This window comes from Parasteatoda tepidariorum, chromosome 2, assembly GCF_043381705.1.
Source record: "Parasteatoda tepidariorum isolate YZ-2023 chromosome 2, CAS_Ptep_4.0, whole genome shotgun sequence".
NCBI lineage: Eukaryota > Metazoa > Arthropoda > Arachnida > Araneae > Theridiidae > Parasteatoda > Parasteatoda tepidariorum.
The window spans coordinates 37,609,025-37,628,639 of NC_092205.1; the positions used below are offsets into that span (position 1 = coordinate 37,609,025).

At 29.2% G+C, this 19,615-nt stretch overlaps 1 protein-coding gene across 1 annotated transcript in view; it reads left to right on the plus strand.

The window, feature by feature from the left end:
- LOC107438598 (neuroligin-2) overlaps nucleotides 1-19,615 on the plus strand; it is a 180,245-nt gene that overhangs the window by 152,494 nt on the left and 8,136 nt on the right. Inside the window, exons 3-4 of the mRNA XM_016050915.3 lie at nucleotides 6,534-6,719; nucleotides 16,253-17,054. Coding sequence (XP_015906401.2) covers nucleotides 6,534-6,719; nucleotides 16,253-17,054 — 988 coding nt within the window. The remainder of the gene's footprint in view (nucleotides 1-6,533; nucleotides 6,720-16,252; nucleotides 17,055-19,615) is intronic.

Consider the following 19,615-nt stretch of genomic DNA (forward strand, 5'->3'; position numbering starts at 1 on the left):
TGGCGCTTGTCCAACAAAAATACCAAAGGTCAATTGAATTATAAAAAATGTATATCAAATTCTAACAATAATTGACTCAATATAAAGTACAAGGTAAATTTAGAATTGCATTTTCTGGCGAAAGCATTACGTAAATAACGAAGAAGATAAACGAGGAATATTAAATAATGAATAAAATTTTTGATAACAAATATATTTATAAAATCGCTTTGTAGGAAAGAGTTCACGTATTAGTAAATATACATTTTAAAATTCATTAGCTTATTCTTAAAATGGGCATCTACAATAACGGTTGAATGAAAAGCATCAGTTTAATTTTACCAAGTTCTAAAAGTTTAGCTCTATAAGTTAAAGTAAAAATGTTCTTCATTACTATAGCGTCACAACTGCGATCGAGGTGGAAATGAGGCTTTAATTCCTTTTTGAATGAAGAACTTGAAGATCTTTATTTTTTAGCATTCAGGTCACCTTGGCGGAAGCGAGATTCTGCTTTATATTTCAATAAAAGTAGCTGTTGTTTATCAAAAGGCTTTTCCCAATTTCTTTGGTTGTACTTTGAATATCTTGTTATATTGTTTTATTTAGATATATTATATAATATCTTGATATGACTGAAAAATAATAAAAAATATACATCGAAGCACTTAAGCTGAATTAAATTATTATCAATCATATGAAGAGGAATTTTTTTATATTATGCCATGTTAAATTTTAATATTTTATGATCTTCATACACTTTATAATACTTAACACAAATTCAATTAGAACTTAAACATTTAATTGAACAGTTTAACGTTTTAGTACAGTTTCTTCTTATACACTGTTTGAATTTTTATTCTAAAATTACTGTAAAACCAATATCAACCTGTTCATTCAATTAAACGTTAAATTTATGATTATTAAAATTTTTTACTTTTATGGTTTTAAAACTGCTTATAACTGGTATGGTATGGTTAAAAATTCATGAATACGAAGCATTGCTATTTTGTAATTATTCACGACTAGCATCATTTCTAAACTGTGAAATTAAAATTTAACTGAAAATTGAAGTTATGTTATGTTAGGCTTTTTGTTAGGTAAAGGATATTGAGTTTCAGCTGTGGTTGCGTTGTGTTTTGGCAAAAGAACCGTAGAGTGTGGATTAACTAGTTTATCTGGTAGCACCATCAATCATGAAGAATCGGAAATACTAGAATTTTTATGTGTTGAGCAAGGTTTGTAGTGGTGTCATCTATATGTGAATGAGAGTTTCGTATTCCAATAGTCCAGGGTCACCAGTAAAAGAGAGGAGGACACAGGAAACCTTTTATGTTTTGAAGGAAAATGTCTCTCCATAAACTATTTTTCTCTCAGTTAACAGATTGAATACTATTTTTTTATGATTATTTGACTTTTTCTGTTGAAAAAGGTATAATAACAATTAAATTAATTGATATTTAACCATATTTTTGGAAATTTTTTTTAACTGTGTGTTTGTCAGAAGCATTTGAGAAACAAAGAACAAAACTATGAAAAATTGCGCTGTGATTTAAATAACTTTCATGCACATTTTTGAGTGTGAGTGTTTCAATGGAGTAAGATATAAACTTAATCACGTATTTATGGAATTAGATTCTGCATTTGATATATACCTTTCTTAACACATTCTCATTCTTTTTTTAATGTCGTGATACCTTTGTTCCTTTTATACACATGATCACAAAACCGAGATATACATGCTTTGTACATAAATATAATATCCATAAATGCAAGACCAAAAAAAGTGTGTTCACGATTAATGTGTTCAATCTTAAAATTGCGCAAAATGAGTTCAATAATTTTCGTTTATTTCAAAATGACATAAAATTTGCACGCGTACCACTAATAAATGTGTGAGCGAATGCAATTTGAAGAGCAGCAAATGCATGGAAAATTAAAAAAAAGTCAATATTCATTACGTTTCAAAAGCATTGATTTTTCAAGCCTTTTGATCATGATGACCTAGAGTAGATACTCAACATTCAGCACTATTTATATTCAATGAAATCAATTTTTCGTTAGATGTTAGTTAGAATCTGCAAATAACTTCGATTTAAAATTTTAATTAGTCAAAAGTTTCTTAATTACAAAAAATACTTTTAAAATGTAAGCGAAGACTAACGACAGTACAGTATGAAATAAAAATCATCTTTCCATATGTAATTAGGACTATCACTATTCACCATCGATAGTTTTAATATAGCTACATGAGCTGTGGTGGCTCAGGGGATAAAACCTATCAGGTGACCAGGTTCGGATACTTGCTATGGCTATTCGTCAAGAATTCTGCTCCAAGCTCGCACCGACCACAGTGCTGACGTAAAATATGCTCAGTGGTAGACAGATTATGGGTTAGAATCCCTTGCCGTTAAGCTAACCATGGGAGGTTTTCCTCTCCATGTAACGCAAAGTAGTGTTAGTTCCATCAAAAAGTCCTCCACGAAGGCAAATTTCTCCCAATACTTGATTCAGGAGTCCCCTTGTCTTCGGGATTGGGTTCAAAACTACAAGGCTACGGACTAGATTTATACCATAAATTGGGGTCTGCTGTTCGACAACGATTATAAAATGAAATATAGATAAATAGTTCTTTTTTCTAATTAAAGAGCACAAATATAGTTAGATTGCTGAATTTAATGTTTTTTAATAATATTTAATCAGTTTTTAAGTATTTTTCTAATAATAATATTTCAATATCGTTCATAAAAAATTTAAATTTTGCAAGACAATTTTCTATTGGTCTTTTATTTCTTAAGATAATTTTAAGGATTTAATTTCCTGCTTTTTTTATTCAAAAAATAGTTTTTTCGCTAAAAATAATTTGATTTTTCATTCAAGTTATCAGCTTTATATTAGAAGCAAATATTTTCAAAAATCATTTTGTCTCATTCAGAAACAATTTTTTTCAGCAATTACATGAGCCATTTCTCTTTTGTTTAACACAAATTAAATAATATGAATGCTTTTATACGTCTCTCTGCACATCTTGAAGTATTTTCACTAAAATAAAAAAATCATAATTTTTTTTCTTAAAAAAGCTCCTATATATATTTTTGGAATACTTGTAAAAATTAAGATACATACTTATGAATTGGGTTGAAAAATAAATAAAAAATAAAAATAAGGGAATGAAAAAAAATGCAAATTGAAAGATGTTTCCTTTTTCTCAATCTTTAAGAACTTAAAACATATTTTTCTTCCATAAAGGACATATTAATCAGCGAAAAACTTAAAAACAGATGCTCTGATTGACTGGGAACGGCTCGTTTAATATTTTTTTGCCTCTGGCGCTTGTCCAACAAAAATCGATTTCACGTAAACTGGCAAGCATATTCAAAATATGAATTAAATTGAGTCACTCCCAGTCGAATTTGCTAATTGGCTCGTCTAAATAGCCTATTATCAGATAGATCTTCTTACTAAGAGATTAATACCGGTCGGGGACTGGATAGATAAATCTGTCAAAAGCAGTCTACTCATTTTACATTATTAAATATCATTTTATCTAAAAAATAAAATAATGAAAAGATTCAAAAATGTTCTTTCAACACTACCTATCTTGGAGAAAATCATCAATTTGTGTATTACGTATTTACGTAATTGAGAAAATTAATCGCAATTTAAGAAATATTAACTGCTTAGTTACATAATGCAAAAATTAAATTTTCGGGACAACCGCAAAGTTATGGAAAATTTCATTTTCTTAATTGAATTTTATATTTACTTTAGTTTCAAAGTAAGTACATATCTGAAGCTTCAGTGCTGAAATGTAATTTTTGAAAGTTTAATTTGATCTTTTCAGCCAAGATTTTAAATTCTGGGAAAAGTAAACAAATAATAAACCCCCATCTTCAAAAGACTTTAGAGGTAAAATAAAATAGCCTGACCGTTTATAAACTGCAAGCGCACACTGTAAAATACTCCGGATAAAATAACGGCATCAAGTATGCACAACTAAATTAAACTCAGTGGCGCAACAGCCCATAGGGGGCCAAGGCTTACTGTGCCCATCTCAGTTTTCTTGACCTTAGGCTCTAGGGTGCAGGAGCAGATGTTCCGGTCAGATGGTTAGCCGAACGCGGAACCCCCAGTGTTTAGTTCCCAAGCATGCTTGGTACTCATTTATCGACCCATTGAAGGGATGAAAGGCTGAGTCAACCTTGCCCGACCCAAGGATCAAACCAGGGTCCTGGGGCACGGCAGCACGATGCGCTACCGGGCGTCACAAAGTATGCACTTTGAGTGTAATATTCAGCAAAATTCAGTGAACTGTAAAATTTATTGCTGTAAAGTATTTTATAAAATATTATATTTACTGTAAAATATTATACCGTAATTTTTATAGTAATACTTATTCAATTAGATAAGAATGTGATTCAATGATTTTACGATAAATATAAATCTAAAAATTACAGTATAGCAGTTTTTTTTTGCTCCGTAGCATGTTCCAGTAAAAATGGATTTAACAGTGTTATTTTAAATATATTGAGAAAGAAGTGAGTACAACTTCTGAGACATGTGATCTAATGAAAATATTTTCACGTATTAGACGTTGTTGTTGTTGTAGTTCATTTACGTCGCACTAGAGCTGCACAAAGGGCTATTGGCGACTGTCTGGGAAACATCCCTGAGGATGATCCGAAGACATGCCATCACAATTTTGATCCTCTGCAGAGGGGATGGCACCCCNATATTAGAAGCAAATATTTTCAAAAATCATTTTGTCTCATTCAGAAACAATTTTTTTCAGCAATTACATGAGCCATTTCTCTTTTGTTTAACACAAATTAAATAATATGAATGCTTTTATACGTCTCTCTGCACATCTTGAAGTATTTTCACTAAAATAAAAAAATCATAATTTTTTTTCTTAAAAAAGCTCCTATATGTATTTTTGGAATACTTGTAAAAATTAAGATACATACTTATGAATTGGGTTGAAAAATAAATAAAAAATAAAAATAAGGGAATGAAAAAAAATGCAAATTGAAAGATGTTTCCTTTTTCTCAATCTTTAAGAACTTAAAACATATTTTTCTTCTATAAAGGACATATTAATTAGCGAAAAACTTAAAAACAGATGCTCTGATTGACTGGGAACGGCTCGTTTAATATTTTTTTGCCTCTGGCGCTTGTCCAACAAAAATCGATTTCACGTAAACTGGCAAGCATATTCAAAATATGAATTAAATTGAGTCACTCCCAGTCGAATTTGCTAATTGGCTCGTCTAAATAGCCTATTATCAGATAGATCTTCTTACTAAGAGATTAATACCGGTCGGGGACTGGATAGATAAATCTGTCAAAAACAGTCTACTCATTTTACATTATTAAACATCATTTTATCTGAAAAATATTATAATGAAAAGATTCAAAAATATTTTTTAAAACTACCTATCTTGGAGTAAATCATTAATTTTTGTATTATGTATTTACGTAATTGAGAAAATTAATCACAATTTAAGAGATATTAACTGCTTAGTCACATTATGCTTATAAACAAAAATTTAATTTGCATGACAACCGCTAAGTTATGGTAAATTTCCTTTTCTAGATTAAATTTTTATATTTATTTTAATTTCAAAGTAAATACATATCTGATGTTTCTGATCTAAAATGTATTTTTTTAATATTGAGTTTGATTTTCTTAGCAAGGATTTTAAATTCTGGGAAAAGGAAACAAATAATAAGCCCCCATCTTCAAAAGACTTCAGAGGTAAAATAAGTTACGGTGTAAAGTTACCATTACCTTTACCGTAAGTTACCATTGAAATAGTTTGACGGTTTATAAACTGCAAGCATACACTGTAAAATACTCCTCTTAAATAAACGGCACAAAGTATGCACTTTGAGTATAATATTCATCAAAATTCATTGTACTGTAAAATCTATTGCTGTAAAATATTATATAAAATATTATATTTACTGTAAAATATTATTCCGTAATTTTATATTAATACTTATTCAATTAGATAGGAATCTGATTTAATGATTTTTCGATAAATATGACTCTAAAAATTACGGTATAGCAGTTTTTTTTTATTCCGCAGCATGTTCCGGTAAAAATGGATTTTATAGTGTTATTTTAAATATATTGAGAAAGAAGTGAGCACCACTTGGGAGACTTTTGATTTAAAGAAAATATTTTCGCGTATTCGAACTTAATCTTAAAGGTTTACAGGCCGTAATTTCGTAATTTGATGATGAATTTTTTTACAGTGCAACAAAGATCAAGAGTCACAGAACAATAATGTGAATTCGTTTTAGCATCATTCAATTTTGTTTTTTGAAAATTGATCTCGTGTATTTTTTAGACATACATTTTTTTTTAATTACACCATCTTTCCATAACTTTTTATTCACCCCGTGTAATTAGTTTCATTTGCATACATCTAACAAAATATTATGAAAAATGCTTTTGAAGTGAAAAAAATGTTTTTTTTTTCAAAATAATATCGATGGGATCCTCAAACTGCCATCATTATTTAATTTTTCTTGTCATTTATTATTACCAGGTTTCTTACCAGCTGTTGATGGCTCTTCCAGAGGAAATTATGGAATTATGGATCAAGTAGCAGCTTTGCACTGGATTCAAGAAAATGTTGCGGAATTCGGGGGTGATCCAAAAAATGTAACAGTCTTTGGACATGGACATGGAGCAGCTTGTGTTAATTTGTTAATGTTAACTCCCTTGACTAGAGGTAATGTGGATAAAAATTTCAGAATATCACTACTCTAATTTGCATTTTATTTGAATACACAAATGAAATATTATATAAATTAAAATTGCTATTCAAAAGAAAGCATAAATTGTTTTGCATATTGATCTTAAATTTATTTTTTCATCTGATACCTTATCTTAATAATTTTACCTTTGCTAGATATAGGTTAACTTTGAACCAATAAACAGATGTTTACATAGAAGTTTCTCGTAATGTTGTTCAAGAATTTTTAAGTTATCTACATAGCTAAGTTCATACTTGTTCATTCTAAAAGCATTTGGAAAAATAATATTTTTTTTAAGCTCAAACTAAACTTTTATTTAATTTGAAATAGAATCTACGGTATAAAATTTAACGTTAAAAAAGGATTTTACGAATCTTGCCCTGAGGTTGTCTGTACGTAATTTTATCCTGATATTTTTACAGTGTAATACGTAATTCCTACGTAATTCATACTTTTAATGCTGCCACAATTATGTTCGTTTATTTCAGAAAAAATAATGTTTCTTTAGTTTCGGTGCCATTTCAAATTTACAAGCATCTTACGTAATATTTATGTTTCGAGAGTGCTTCGTAACTTGGTTCTTGATTTTTATTTTACGTTCAATGCGCTACTCTGAATCTCCGAACAAATCTTGAATCTAGCCGTTTGATGGCCCTACAGTGTTAGAAACTTATTCGCAAAAATGATTAAGAAACATTTTATTTCATTGTTTTTTCACCACATTAAAAAAAAAATCAATCAAATAATCATAAATAAGATGGTAATCAATCTGTCAAATGTGAGAAAAACCACATATTAAATGATTTCACCTAATGCGGTTAAAAAACTAGAATTTTATTGCACCAACTAAGCCCACCAAATGAAGCCGCTTAGTGCCTTACTACTGCTTACATATTATAGACAAGAGGATTATTCTGTCAGTTCAATGATCGAGAAAAATGGGATTTGAATCCCAGAGTTAATACCACAGTATTCCCTTCAACACACAATTTGTGTCCTGCACTTTCCAATGCCCATTACCTAACAAAAGGCAGAGCTGCTACGTTCAGTTAAATTTCTCTTTTATGGTTTTGAAACCTTGCTGGTTGTAAATGGCTAAAAAACCGTTTAGGTTTGTATTCATAATTTTATAACCATACTTGTTGTAAGTGGTTTCAAAACCATTAAGGTAAAAAAAAATCTTGACCGTTAACTTTGCAGTTAATTTGATGGATGTACTACTGCCAGTTATTTTAGAATGAAAATTCTAACAGCGTATAGATATACTTTCATGTAATAGCATACGACATCTTTAGGTGCGTTTTCCATTTGGACGCAAACTTGCGTGTTCGTAAAGTCACTTAATTATATAATGTTATAAATGCAATGTTATAAAATATATGATAATAATAATAATAATTGATATATAATGATTTATATATGTTATAAAATCTATGTTTTGCGTGTCTGCTTATTCAAGTGCTTTTCTATGTGCGTATACACGTCATAGCATAATAATTTGACACTTGATAGTTTGACAAAAAAATTCAGAATGTCTTTAATGTTCGCTATTTCCATTAGAACATTCTGCTCCGAAACGCTTAAATGGGATTACTTAGTGGGTTCTAAAGTAGGAAAGAGAATTTTCTTATGGGATTAGCACTGATTTGTGTTGCAATTTTAAACTGCAGATGATTCTTTCTATCAATTGTTTTAAAGACTATTACCATTGCTCGCTCAGTTCAACGATTCCCGAAGCTCTTACTAATTCGTCATTGCTTTATTTTTTCCATTTAAAGGGCGATATTTTTTTTATAACAGAAATGAATAATTTTTTATGAAATTATAGAACTTTTTTTAAAATGAAATGGAAGATAACTTGGATTAAAGGAATAAACGACTGTACTCGAAAACAAAACTTGAACTTAGGTAATACTTAGGTTAATTATTAGTTAGGTTAGGTAAAATTAGATTGAAATAACTAAACTTTTGCAGAATGAACGTCTCTTACAGAATTAACTTTCACAGAATGATGCAAAAAACGAGATACTTTCAGTTTTCAACAATATATAATAATAAACATGCATGATCTAACATTTCAAATTAGAAATGGTTCTTATTTCCTTTGTGACATTTACAGTTTTAAGCATTTCCATATAAATGTTAAAATTTATCTTGCAACATCTAATTTCTGACTCTCTTTTTTTTCATCTACTTTTTCCACTTTTGACGCTAATTCCAGCTCGAAAATAAGTTTATAATTTCGAAGAAAAATTTTGCATTAGGTTGAAAAGTGAAAATAGCTCATCCCCACGAATTTCAACTATGTTGTTCTGTTTTAGCGTGGTATTTTTTATTACAAGTTTAACAGTTGGTAATTCTTGAATTAATAACAAAGACGCAGCTTTAAATTGCATTTAAAATTAAATTATGACATGCATAACAATTTGAGCTGTTATGTTTTGGGTCACAGAACATTTTTCATTTAAAGTTCATTTCTCCTGCATAGATTTACAGTCGTTGTTATGGAGTTTATCAAGTTGTTAAATGGCATTGTTAAATACGTAATACATGATTGTACAATAAATAATATTTTATTGTTAGCAAAATTAAATCCATCGAATAAATTAAATAAAATCTTTAGATTATAAACTCAAATTTTTAAATAAAATTTTAAAATTCATTTATTTTTATAGTTCTTCGGAAGCATGAATAGGTGTAAAACTAACTCCTGTTTTGCATTTAAACTTCATATTTCAGACAATGCAATGCAAGATCAATTTTTATCTTTTTGTAAAACATCTCTCCTTCCTTAATTTGTATTTATTGTTATGCTCTAATAAATACAACTTTCTGTTTAATTATGTAAGCTTATGTGCGTTTCCAATTATGATTGAATAATAATACTCGTGCGTTTATTTACTCTAATAAGAGTTTAAGAAACCTTTTAAATTTGTTGACAGTGATTTAGGATTCTTTGTCCCATTCTATACAAATGAGGCATTTTTGTAATCTTCATTCATCTGCATTCTGTTCCTCCTTAATTGGGAGCATTTTTGAAAAGGAAAAATAAATCGAAGTAGATGTTCTTATGTTAATTAACCTTTGATTATTTTTAAAATTATTTGCTCATCCATGACTTGCAATTGTCATTGAAATGCGTCCCATTAAAATAACAAATTTTAAATCATAAGTTGAACAATTATTGGTCAAACTTAAGCNTAAACTGAAATGTATCCTTGGACCCTTTTCAAAAATGTCCCTTAAAAACAAAAAATTCATATACACAACATATATTCGACCGATCTTAACTTATGCATCCCCAGCCTGGTGCAACTTGAATAAAAAGCAAACAAAGAAATTAAATACTTTCCAAAATAAAATTCTAAGAAAAATGAGTGGAATGCCATACTTCATAAGAAATAGTGCCATCCATAGAGATTTCCACATTAAAACCTTAACTGAAACAATTGTTGATCTAAATTCCAAATTTTTTAAAAATGCGATGAAATGCAATGCAGCAAATTTTTATAAAATTTTTGAGGCAGATATGTTAATAGAGGACTCTAAAATCAGACCTATTGCATACTTTCTAACTAGTGATGCAATACTTTCGACAAATTTTAATTAATTTTAACAAATATTAATATTAAAAAAGGCTTTTAAAAGGGCCAATTTAGTTGCAACATTTACCGCTAAACTTTATTGGCGCTGATTGCATTATCTCAATATTATTTACTTGATATTTCTCCGCTAGCCATAACTGGCGCTAATTTTCAACTTCAAATGTAGGCGTGGCTTTGAGCGCTGCAGTCGCGCACATCTAATATTAAACTAATATTACATTAGTTTCCTTCTTTTCTCTCTCTCTCTCTCCTTCTCTTTTACCACAGATACAACCAAGTCAGATCTCACTAGTACCAGATGGAAGGGTAAAAGGCCCCTACGGGGCATAAAGGCCCTGAGCAATCCCAAATGATGATGATGAAAGAAGAGTTCTTCTGGGCGCAGACTGGTTCCCGTTGTTTGTAAATTCCTGATGTTAATAAATTATCAAAACCTCATGTTGTGATCTTCATTATATTATTCATTATTATTTTTTATTATTTTATTCAATAATGATAAAAAAAAAATTGAAAAATAAGGTATAAAATTTTTTACATAATTCAAAAGAATTTAATTTTAGGTGTCAAAATGAAAAGTTTGAGTGAAATTGGTCTAATATTTCCTGAGAAATTGAATGAAAAAAAGTCAGGTAGTTAAAATAGAACTATTCGACCGAATCTGCTCAAATTTTGTATTTCGCCGTGTAAAATTACATTCTTCAAAATGATGCAGAAAATTTTATACCTTATAATTCAAAATGTTTCAGCTATTTAATAAAATAATAAAAAAATAGTAAATATTTACTAAAAATTTCTTTTAGCATGAAATTATCTTTGGATAAATGATTATCATAATTGCGTGCAAGAATTTTTCAAGTAGCTAAAAAAAGTTTTCGTGATACAGCGGAATACGTAAAAAGTAAAGATAACATTAAGGGGTCCATACTCTCCCGTCAAAACTATTGGGACATACTTATTTCCTAGATTGCGGCTACCCCCTATACTTAAGGGGTCAGAAATCTGAATCTGCTGAAAAAATTTGTGTTTATTCTGAGAAAGTACGTTTTTATATCTGATTTCAAAATTTAATATATCGTCTTCATTTATTAATTAGCACATTTGAGGTCACCCCCTGACCCTCTGAGAACTTCCTATAACTTGAAAATCCCATTATTAGATCAAAATTTAGTCAGGATGGTCCGTTTTTTTGCTCATTATACATGCGCAAACGCTTTGTAATTCTAATCATTTGCATGTCATGCCTCTCGATTAATAAGACATTTTAATGAAAAGAAAAACATTCGAAAATTTTATTTATATAATCAATATGTTGTTGTCTTGTCTCAATATAATCAATATATAAATAGTGATTCAAAAAAGGGATAAATTAACTTACATGTGAGTGTTTAAGATCCTATTTTAACAGTTTTTTTTGTGCCACCTAATGCGGAACAATAAATCACCAATAAGTTTCGGCTTTGAAATTTTGCATTAATTTTCTTCCATTGCAATAGCTAGGTGTAACAGCTGTTAGAAATATTCTATCTTGATTCGCACAAGAGTCACGTGATTTCATTATGAGGACAAACATGAGCTCTATTATACATAAACTATACGTGATCTATCCAGGGTGCCCGTACATTTTAAGATAATTTTATCTGGGTTTTTTTATAGTGCAGTAATTTAGAAATACAAATTTTGATCATGAATTTTAAGTCAGACTTTGTAAACATTCTGAACGGGAAAAACTATACAAGTAAGAATTTAGATAGAGCATCAAGATTATCAGAAAATTCAACTAATTTTAGTTTGAGTAAAATTGAAATAAATGATTGAGGAATCACTACCTCAACTAATTTTTTAACATTCAAAGAAATCATTTATAATGTTTGTGAAACTGTGTCAATTGAACTTGCGTCAATTGTGTGAATTAAAAAATATATAACAACTATTAATTACTACCAAAGTTATTAGCAAATTTTAAATTATATGATCTAAATAATATAATATTATTTCCAGAAAATGTGTTAAGTTTTTGTTGCCTAAGGTCTTACATGTTTATTCATTGGTCAAATCTTTATGAATTCAACAGTCATTTTATTGAGAGGGTTAGATTGAGCTGGGTATTATTATATTGCCTGTATTTTAGGGGACATGAATTTTTATTTTCATGATTGCAACTCGTAAAATTACAGCATTTTTACATTTCAAAAAATAATAAAACTTTTTTTTAAGATATAAAAGCCTGCGTGGCTTTTACGTCAGAGCCTTCTCGCAGAGGCATAAAAATAGATTCATAAAGAAATTCCCTCAGATCTCGAAGTGCTTATTTGCTGTTGTATACATCAGACAGTTTTATAGCTTTCATAAGATGAAATGAAAGAGATGTGAAATCGCCAATCTATCCATATTCACTTATTTCTTTGCCAACGTTTTGGAAAGTGTTTTCCTTATAAACACTGATTTTTTTTTCATAGTAATAAATTCGAATTTATATGAAACTTTCGTACTTTTAAGTTTACATGCAGCTCTACAGAATTTTAATATACATATGCGAAAGAACTACTGAAAGTGTTATGAAAATGAAACATCTTATACTTGAAAACTACTAGATGAAAAGTGTTTTTTTTTCACTGTCTCCGAAGGAATGGATTAATATAATATATATAATAATGCAAACGTATAATATTTCCTATGTTGTAAAAAAGATGTAAGGAAAATTATTTGTATTTGAAATAATAAAGAGTAGATAGCATTGTATTAAAATACTCAGATTTCACCATAAAATTATAATAATAATGTTTTTTTTATTAATTTCTTACTTGTATTACGATAAATTTTTCTATCGTTATGTGGCAGATTAAGTAATACATTTAAGAACTTTTTTTTTATTGATTTTCGTCTTGGCAAAAAAATATATGGAGAGAGTAAATTAGCATTAAAGACCTTAAACTGTTCGAGTACGTTTCTGAACAGTTTTTGAATAGATAATTTGGCAGCTAACATAATAGTGTTAATTATTATTAATTTCTGACTTGTTTTTCGATAATTTTTTTTATCGTTATGAGTCAGATTAATTAATGCATTTAAAAACTTAATGTTTTTTCATTGATTTTCGTCTTGGCAATAAGAAGTTAAATAGTCAATAAGTATTAAAGAATTCAAACTGTTTCAGCATGTTTTTAGAAAAGTTTTCAAATAGAAAATTTGTAAGGCAAACATATGGTATAAGCAATAAGTACATAATAATTTACTAACCAACACTTAAAGGGTGAAATGATAGCAAGGCGAAATGATCTATAGATCAGCATCTTTAACTTTCATTTGAAATTTTATTCCAATTTTATAAGAACTTTTCAACGATTTAAATTTTTTTAATAACATCAATATCAATTAAATTGAATTATTAGAACAAAATAGTTAAAATATTTAGTTTTAGATAATACACTTATATCATGAAATCTTGAATTCTAAAATGCTGAATTAATTTAACCAAAAATTAAAAAAAAATATTATGCGTGTAGCGTAACATGAACATAAGGATGCATAAATGTTCATATAAATTTACAAAAAAGAATTGAATATACATGTGTTTTATTGCCTTCATGTTTGAAAAATAGAATTTATATATAAAACTAGAAACGTATATGTTTTAACTAGAAAAAAGGAAATTTCTTTTATTTAGAGAATAATTTATTTAAAGAAAATGGACTAATATTTTTTGCCATAAATAAATTAAAGTATTTTCTTAAAAAAACATAAATATTTGCACTGAATCTGAAAAATACTAAAAGCATTTACTGGGAAAAAAGTCCTTAGTCAAGCGTTTTAATTTATTTTGGACATTGATTAAAATGCTCACTTAAAAATGCCCGTCTTCAGTAAAAGACCAACAAAAAAAAATCACAGATAACATAAAGCACTTAAGATAAAATTGATCGTACGATAATGCATTTGAATAGCCTTAATGTGAAAAACAGCTTCTAAATACATTATACTAACAACATAAAGAATGATGAGAAGCTATTTGCTAATGGACCATTTAACTAATTTTATGAAAAAGTAAAAACGATACTTTGTCGTTAATAAGAGGCAAAAACCAGAAAAAGTCTAATGATTTATCAATTTTTTTCCTCGTGAAATGTTTTCTCACCTGCTTTTTTTAAATAGATATTTTATTTTATAATAAATAAGATAATCAGCCTTTTCTTCTAAATGTTTTAATGTGAAGAATTTGATACTTATAACTTAGTTTTTATATAGTTTTTAATTTTTAATTTGCTTAAAAATATTTCTATGCTGTAAGTGTACGTGTAAGCTGAAAGCACTAAAACCCATGTAAAAAGATAAAAATACAAAGAAAACAAGGAAAAAACTAAAAAAGGAATAGCATTTTCTAAAAATAAAAAAAAATATTAAAAAATTATTTTTAAAAAAAAAATTAAACGAAATATTAAGAAGCTAGAAAAATAAATAACGGAAAGATAAAATCTCACAATCAGCTCGCACGATTATATCGCAAATTAGAGTGCTTTATAAAATTGTATTAATATAGCCAAATTAAGAAATATGAACATAATAGTGTAATGAGTACCAAAAAAAATTGATGAAATAGATACAAAAATAAAACATATCAAGCAAAAAGCACAAAAAGACAAGAATTTTTTTTGTATTTTTGTGGTTTTTGCTTGATATATTTAGTTTTCGTATCGATTTCAAATCTTCTGTAGTTGTTTCTTACACTAATGTTTTAATATATTTCTCTTATGGCTATTGCATTATTAGATAGCCTTCTAATTGGCGGATATAATTGTAGGAGCTGACGACGAGATTTTATCTTTTCGTCATTTTGTTCTTAGTTTTTGAATTGTTTTTTACTTTCTGAAAAAAGAGAATTATTTTTTTAATTTTTATCATAATTTCTCTTTTTTTTTCATAAAATTTATGAATCCATATAAATCTTTTTCTCTCTCTCTTTCTCTCTCTCTCTCTCTATATATATATATATAGAGAGAGAGAGATAGATAGATAAAGAGTATATATGGAACGGTGAATGACCAAAATCTGGTGAATGTCAACAATCACCTAGTCATTTGGTGTATGTCCGAAATATTTGCTAAAAACCCTTACTTCTGACCTTCACCGGTGAATGTCAACAATCACATAGTCGCTTTGGTGAATGTCCGAAATATTCGTTATANCACTTAACCTTAAAAAACATCAGTGTAGGGTATACCGGGCAGTGGCACTTGACCTTAAAAAAACATCAGTGTAGGTATACCGGGCAAATGTATACCGGGCAGTGGCACTTAACCTTAAAAAAACATCAGTGTAGGGTATACCGTGGAAATGTATACCGTTCAGTGGCACTTAACCTTAAAAAAACATCAGTGTAAGGTATACCGGGCAAATGTATACGGGGCAGTGGCACTTAACCTTAAAAAACATCAGTGTAGAGTATACCGGGCAGTGGCACTTAACCTTAACTGGCTCGGTATACCCTACACTGATGTCTAATCTATCGTCAGTAAGTATTAAAATATACAATAAATATAAATATATCAAATAAATATAATAATATCAGGGAATAAATAAATATAAAATTGGATATAACAAATATTTCGGACATTCACATAAGCGAATATGTGATTGTTGACATGCACCTATGTGAGGGTCCGAATGTACAAGAATGTAATGAAATATTCGATCTTTCACCTACGTTTTTGGTGCTTCTCCAAATTCACCGGTGAAAGTCAACAACCACCTACTTCGGTCATAACATATATAAAATATAAAATATCTATCTATATAAAATTTTAAAAAATTACAAAGTCTCTTAAGCAACATTTATTAAGAAGAATTATTAATTTACATATTAATTATATTGTTGAATGGTGCTGATTCTAAATTATGAATTTTTACAGGTTTATTTCAACGTGCAATTCTTCAAAGTGGCTCTGCACTAAGTCCATGGGCTATCGCTAGGAACTCATTAGCTTATACGCGTCAAATAGCTAAGAACTTGAAGTGTCCAACAGAAGATAGTTCTGTTCTGGTGGAGTGTCTCCGTCAACGTCCAGCTCAAGATATTCTAAATGTTCACCTCAGTGTTCCCGATCATCTGTCTGCTTTTGGTCCCACAATAGACGGTGTTGTTGTACCAGGAGAGCCAGCCGATTTAATGGAAAGGCAAACTGACCACTTCGGTCAGTATGATTTGTTGTTTGGTATGACTAGGATAGAAGCATACGACCAGTTCTCCAGTGAGGAAGATAAATCTGGTATTGATGTCCTCAGAAGAGACCGTCTCTTAAGAACATTGGTCAGAAACTTGTTCACGTACCATTTACAAGAGATTTTTCTCACAGTAGTGAATGAATACACAGACTGGAGCAAACCGGACCAACACCCTATAAATGTTCTAGATTCTACAACTGATGCCATGAGTGATGCTTTAATTATTGCACCTTTGGTTAGAACTGGTAACTTTCATTCCAGGGTGCATTATCCCAAAAAACCTAAAACTTATCAGTACGTCTTTACTCACATGAGTGAAGAGGCTGGTTATGGTCAAAGGTTGGGTTGCGTTCACGGTGAAGATCTTGTTTACGTTTTTGGTGCACCTTTGGTCAGTTCGCTATCTTATTTTCCCAGAAATTTTTCGAAGCCTGAGAGTACCTTGTCTGAAGCTGTGATTCATTTCTGGAGCAACTTTGCCAAATATGGGTAAGAAAATTTAAGCTATGCAAATCGTTTAAATATACATTTATCAGCATTAATTTTCCTAGCAATATCTTACTTGAACTATAAAAAGAAATAAATCATTTTTACCACTTCGGTCCGTCGTAACTAAGGGATAGCAAATGTTTAACACTGTTGTGTTGTATAAATATTAACATAGATAATTTTTTTAAAAAATCTTTTTTTTAAGCAAAAGTATGTTTAAAAAAATACAAAAATGATTAGTTTTCCAGTTATAACAATATTTTTTTTAATAAAAAAGGGAGAGTAACCACTTAATAGCTGTGCTTTGCTAGTATGAGTAAATATCTATGACTTTTAAAGAATATGACAAAATTATGGCTAAAACAATTTGGAAAATATCTTGGGAAGCATTGCCAATTTAAAGAACATAATAACTTAAATTCGACACTGTTGAACTTTATTAAAAATCAGTGTTATGGCCCTTTAGTTGATATTTATAAATTGTTATAAATGCGTCTAAAATTTTAACAAAATGATTTTTTTTTACGGATTGTCAATTTTTTTAGCACTAACATTTGTAATGAAGCAATTATAAATTTTTAGTCTTGCAAACAAATTTTCGAGTTTTTTTTTTTTTTTTTTAANTTTTGAAAAATATTTATTTTAGCATAGTTACAGAATTAAAACAGGTTTAAACAGGTCAGTGGATAAAAATACTGTTTTGTAAGCGTGTGGATACATGATTCGAGTTTCATTTTACCTTTGACCTTTATCATAAAAGTTTGAAATTTTTATCAATCTAGGAAAAAAAAATTATATTTTGCAAGAAAAATAGTTTTTTTAGAATAAACTTTCTTTTCTCTAAATATGGTATTGGGCAACCTAAAAAACTGTGCTTAGGAATACTTTTTTCAAGCTTAACGCCAAAGTGAGCCTTCATATATGATATAAAAGATGTCATTTAATCTAATAACTTAAAATTGAATAATCTGACACGAAATTTTCCTGCTTTACTCTATATGATAATTATTCCCACTTCCAAAAATTCCACCGTTGGCACACTTTGAATATCAAAACTTAAAAAAAAAAGCCTATTAGAGCCTCGTGAGTAGTTTTCCTGATTATCTGGAATTAGCTGTTGAGGGTTTGTTGTCCTTTCCAAGTTCTAATAATCATCGAAATGTAAAGAAAATCACCGTTAAATATTTATGCATGTCTTTAGCTATGTATTAAGAATAATATATTTTAATTTTTAAATCGCGGAGATCTGATTTTTTAATGCATAATTTTCATCCGCTTTCGCTGCGTTATGTCTGGTTCCTATTTATCTTAAGATTCCTTAAGGGTTACACGGATTTTTGATTTACAAACTAATTTTAATTTAAGAATTAGAATATATATGCATTCCAAATTAATTGTTTTGCTTTATATTGTATTTTTTAAAATTTTATTTTATAATTGTCGTTGAAGAGTCGACCCAATTTTAGGTTTAAGACTAATAATGTTCAACTCCGTAGCTTTGTAATTTTGAACCCAATCCAGAAAGCAAAAGAACTTCTGGATCAAGTATTTGGAAAAATTTGCTTTCGTTGACGACTTTTGGTGGAACTAATCCGCATTTGCGTTACATTGAGAGTAAGACCACGAGAATCTCACACGGTTAGCCTGACGGCAAGGGGTCTCTAACTGTATACCACTGAGGATATTTCACGTCATCACTGTCGTTGTGTGCAAGCCGGATGCGAAATTCGTATCGACCAACCATCGCTGGGATTCGAACATGTTTCACCTCGCGCTCTAACTTCTGAGGCATCATGGCTCTTTATATTGTGTTGTAAAAGCAAGTTTACTGACCCTTATGTGCATCTTATATAACTGTTAAGATCAATTTAAGTATTGTTGAATAAGAAAAAGGCGATGGCTAATTTAAGCCAACCAGTGTAAGAGATCATTGGTGAAAGGCAACACCATAAATCCAACACTTATGTATTGCGTTTCACTACACCACTTTGGTGTAGAGTAATTGCCACTGATTTTGACATTTTTATAGTGTAGTGTAAAATTAGTATTTCTTAGGAAAAAAATCACTCTGCTTAGTAGAAATAAAAGCAAAATTTAAATTTATACTGAGAAAAATGATGATCAAAATTATCGGAATATGGTAAAATGTAGAGTATTTATGGATGTATAGGAACATCAAAAAGCTCAGTAATTTTTTTTAAATGAAGCGGATTGGTAATGATTTTTGTAAAATTTACAATAAAATACGGTTTAATAATACGTGATCAAACTTGGTTAATTTTGGTAAAATTAGATAATTTTATCACAGTGCTTTAAAACAAGGCATAAAAACTATTTACTCATTTTAATTTCGTCATTAATACTAATTGTGTGATAATAAGAATTATAATGTAGAAAACGAGAGTAACCCGAATGCAGTGCAAGGATTTCATTCGACATTGTTTCTCCCGGTAGTAATCTTAAAACTAATGTCAAGAAAAATAAATATTTTTAGTAGATAATGAAAAATAAAACTAACAAAAAACATTTGACTGAAAATGTAACAGTTCTTGCAAAATAAC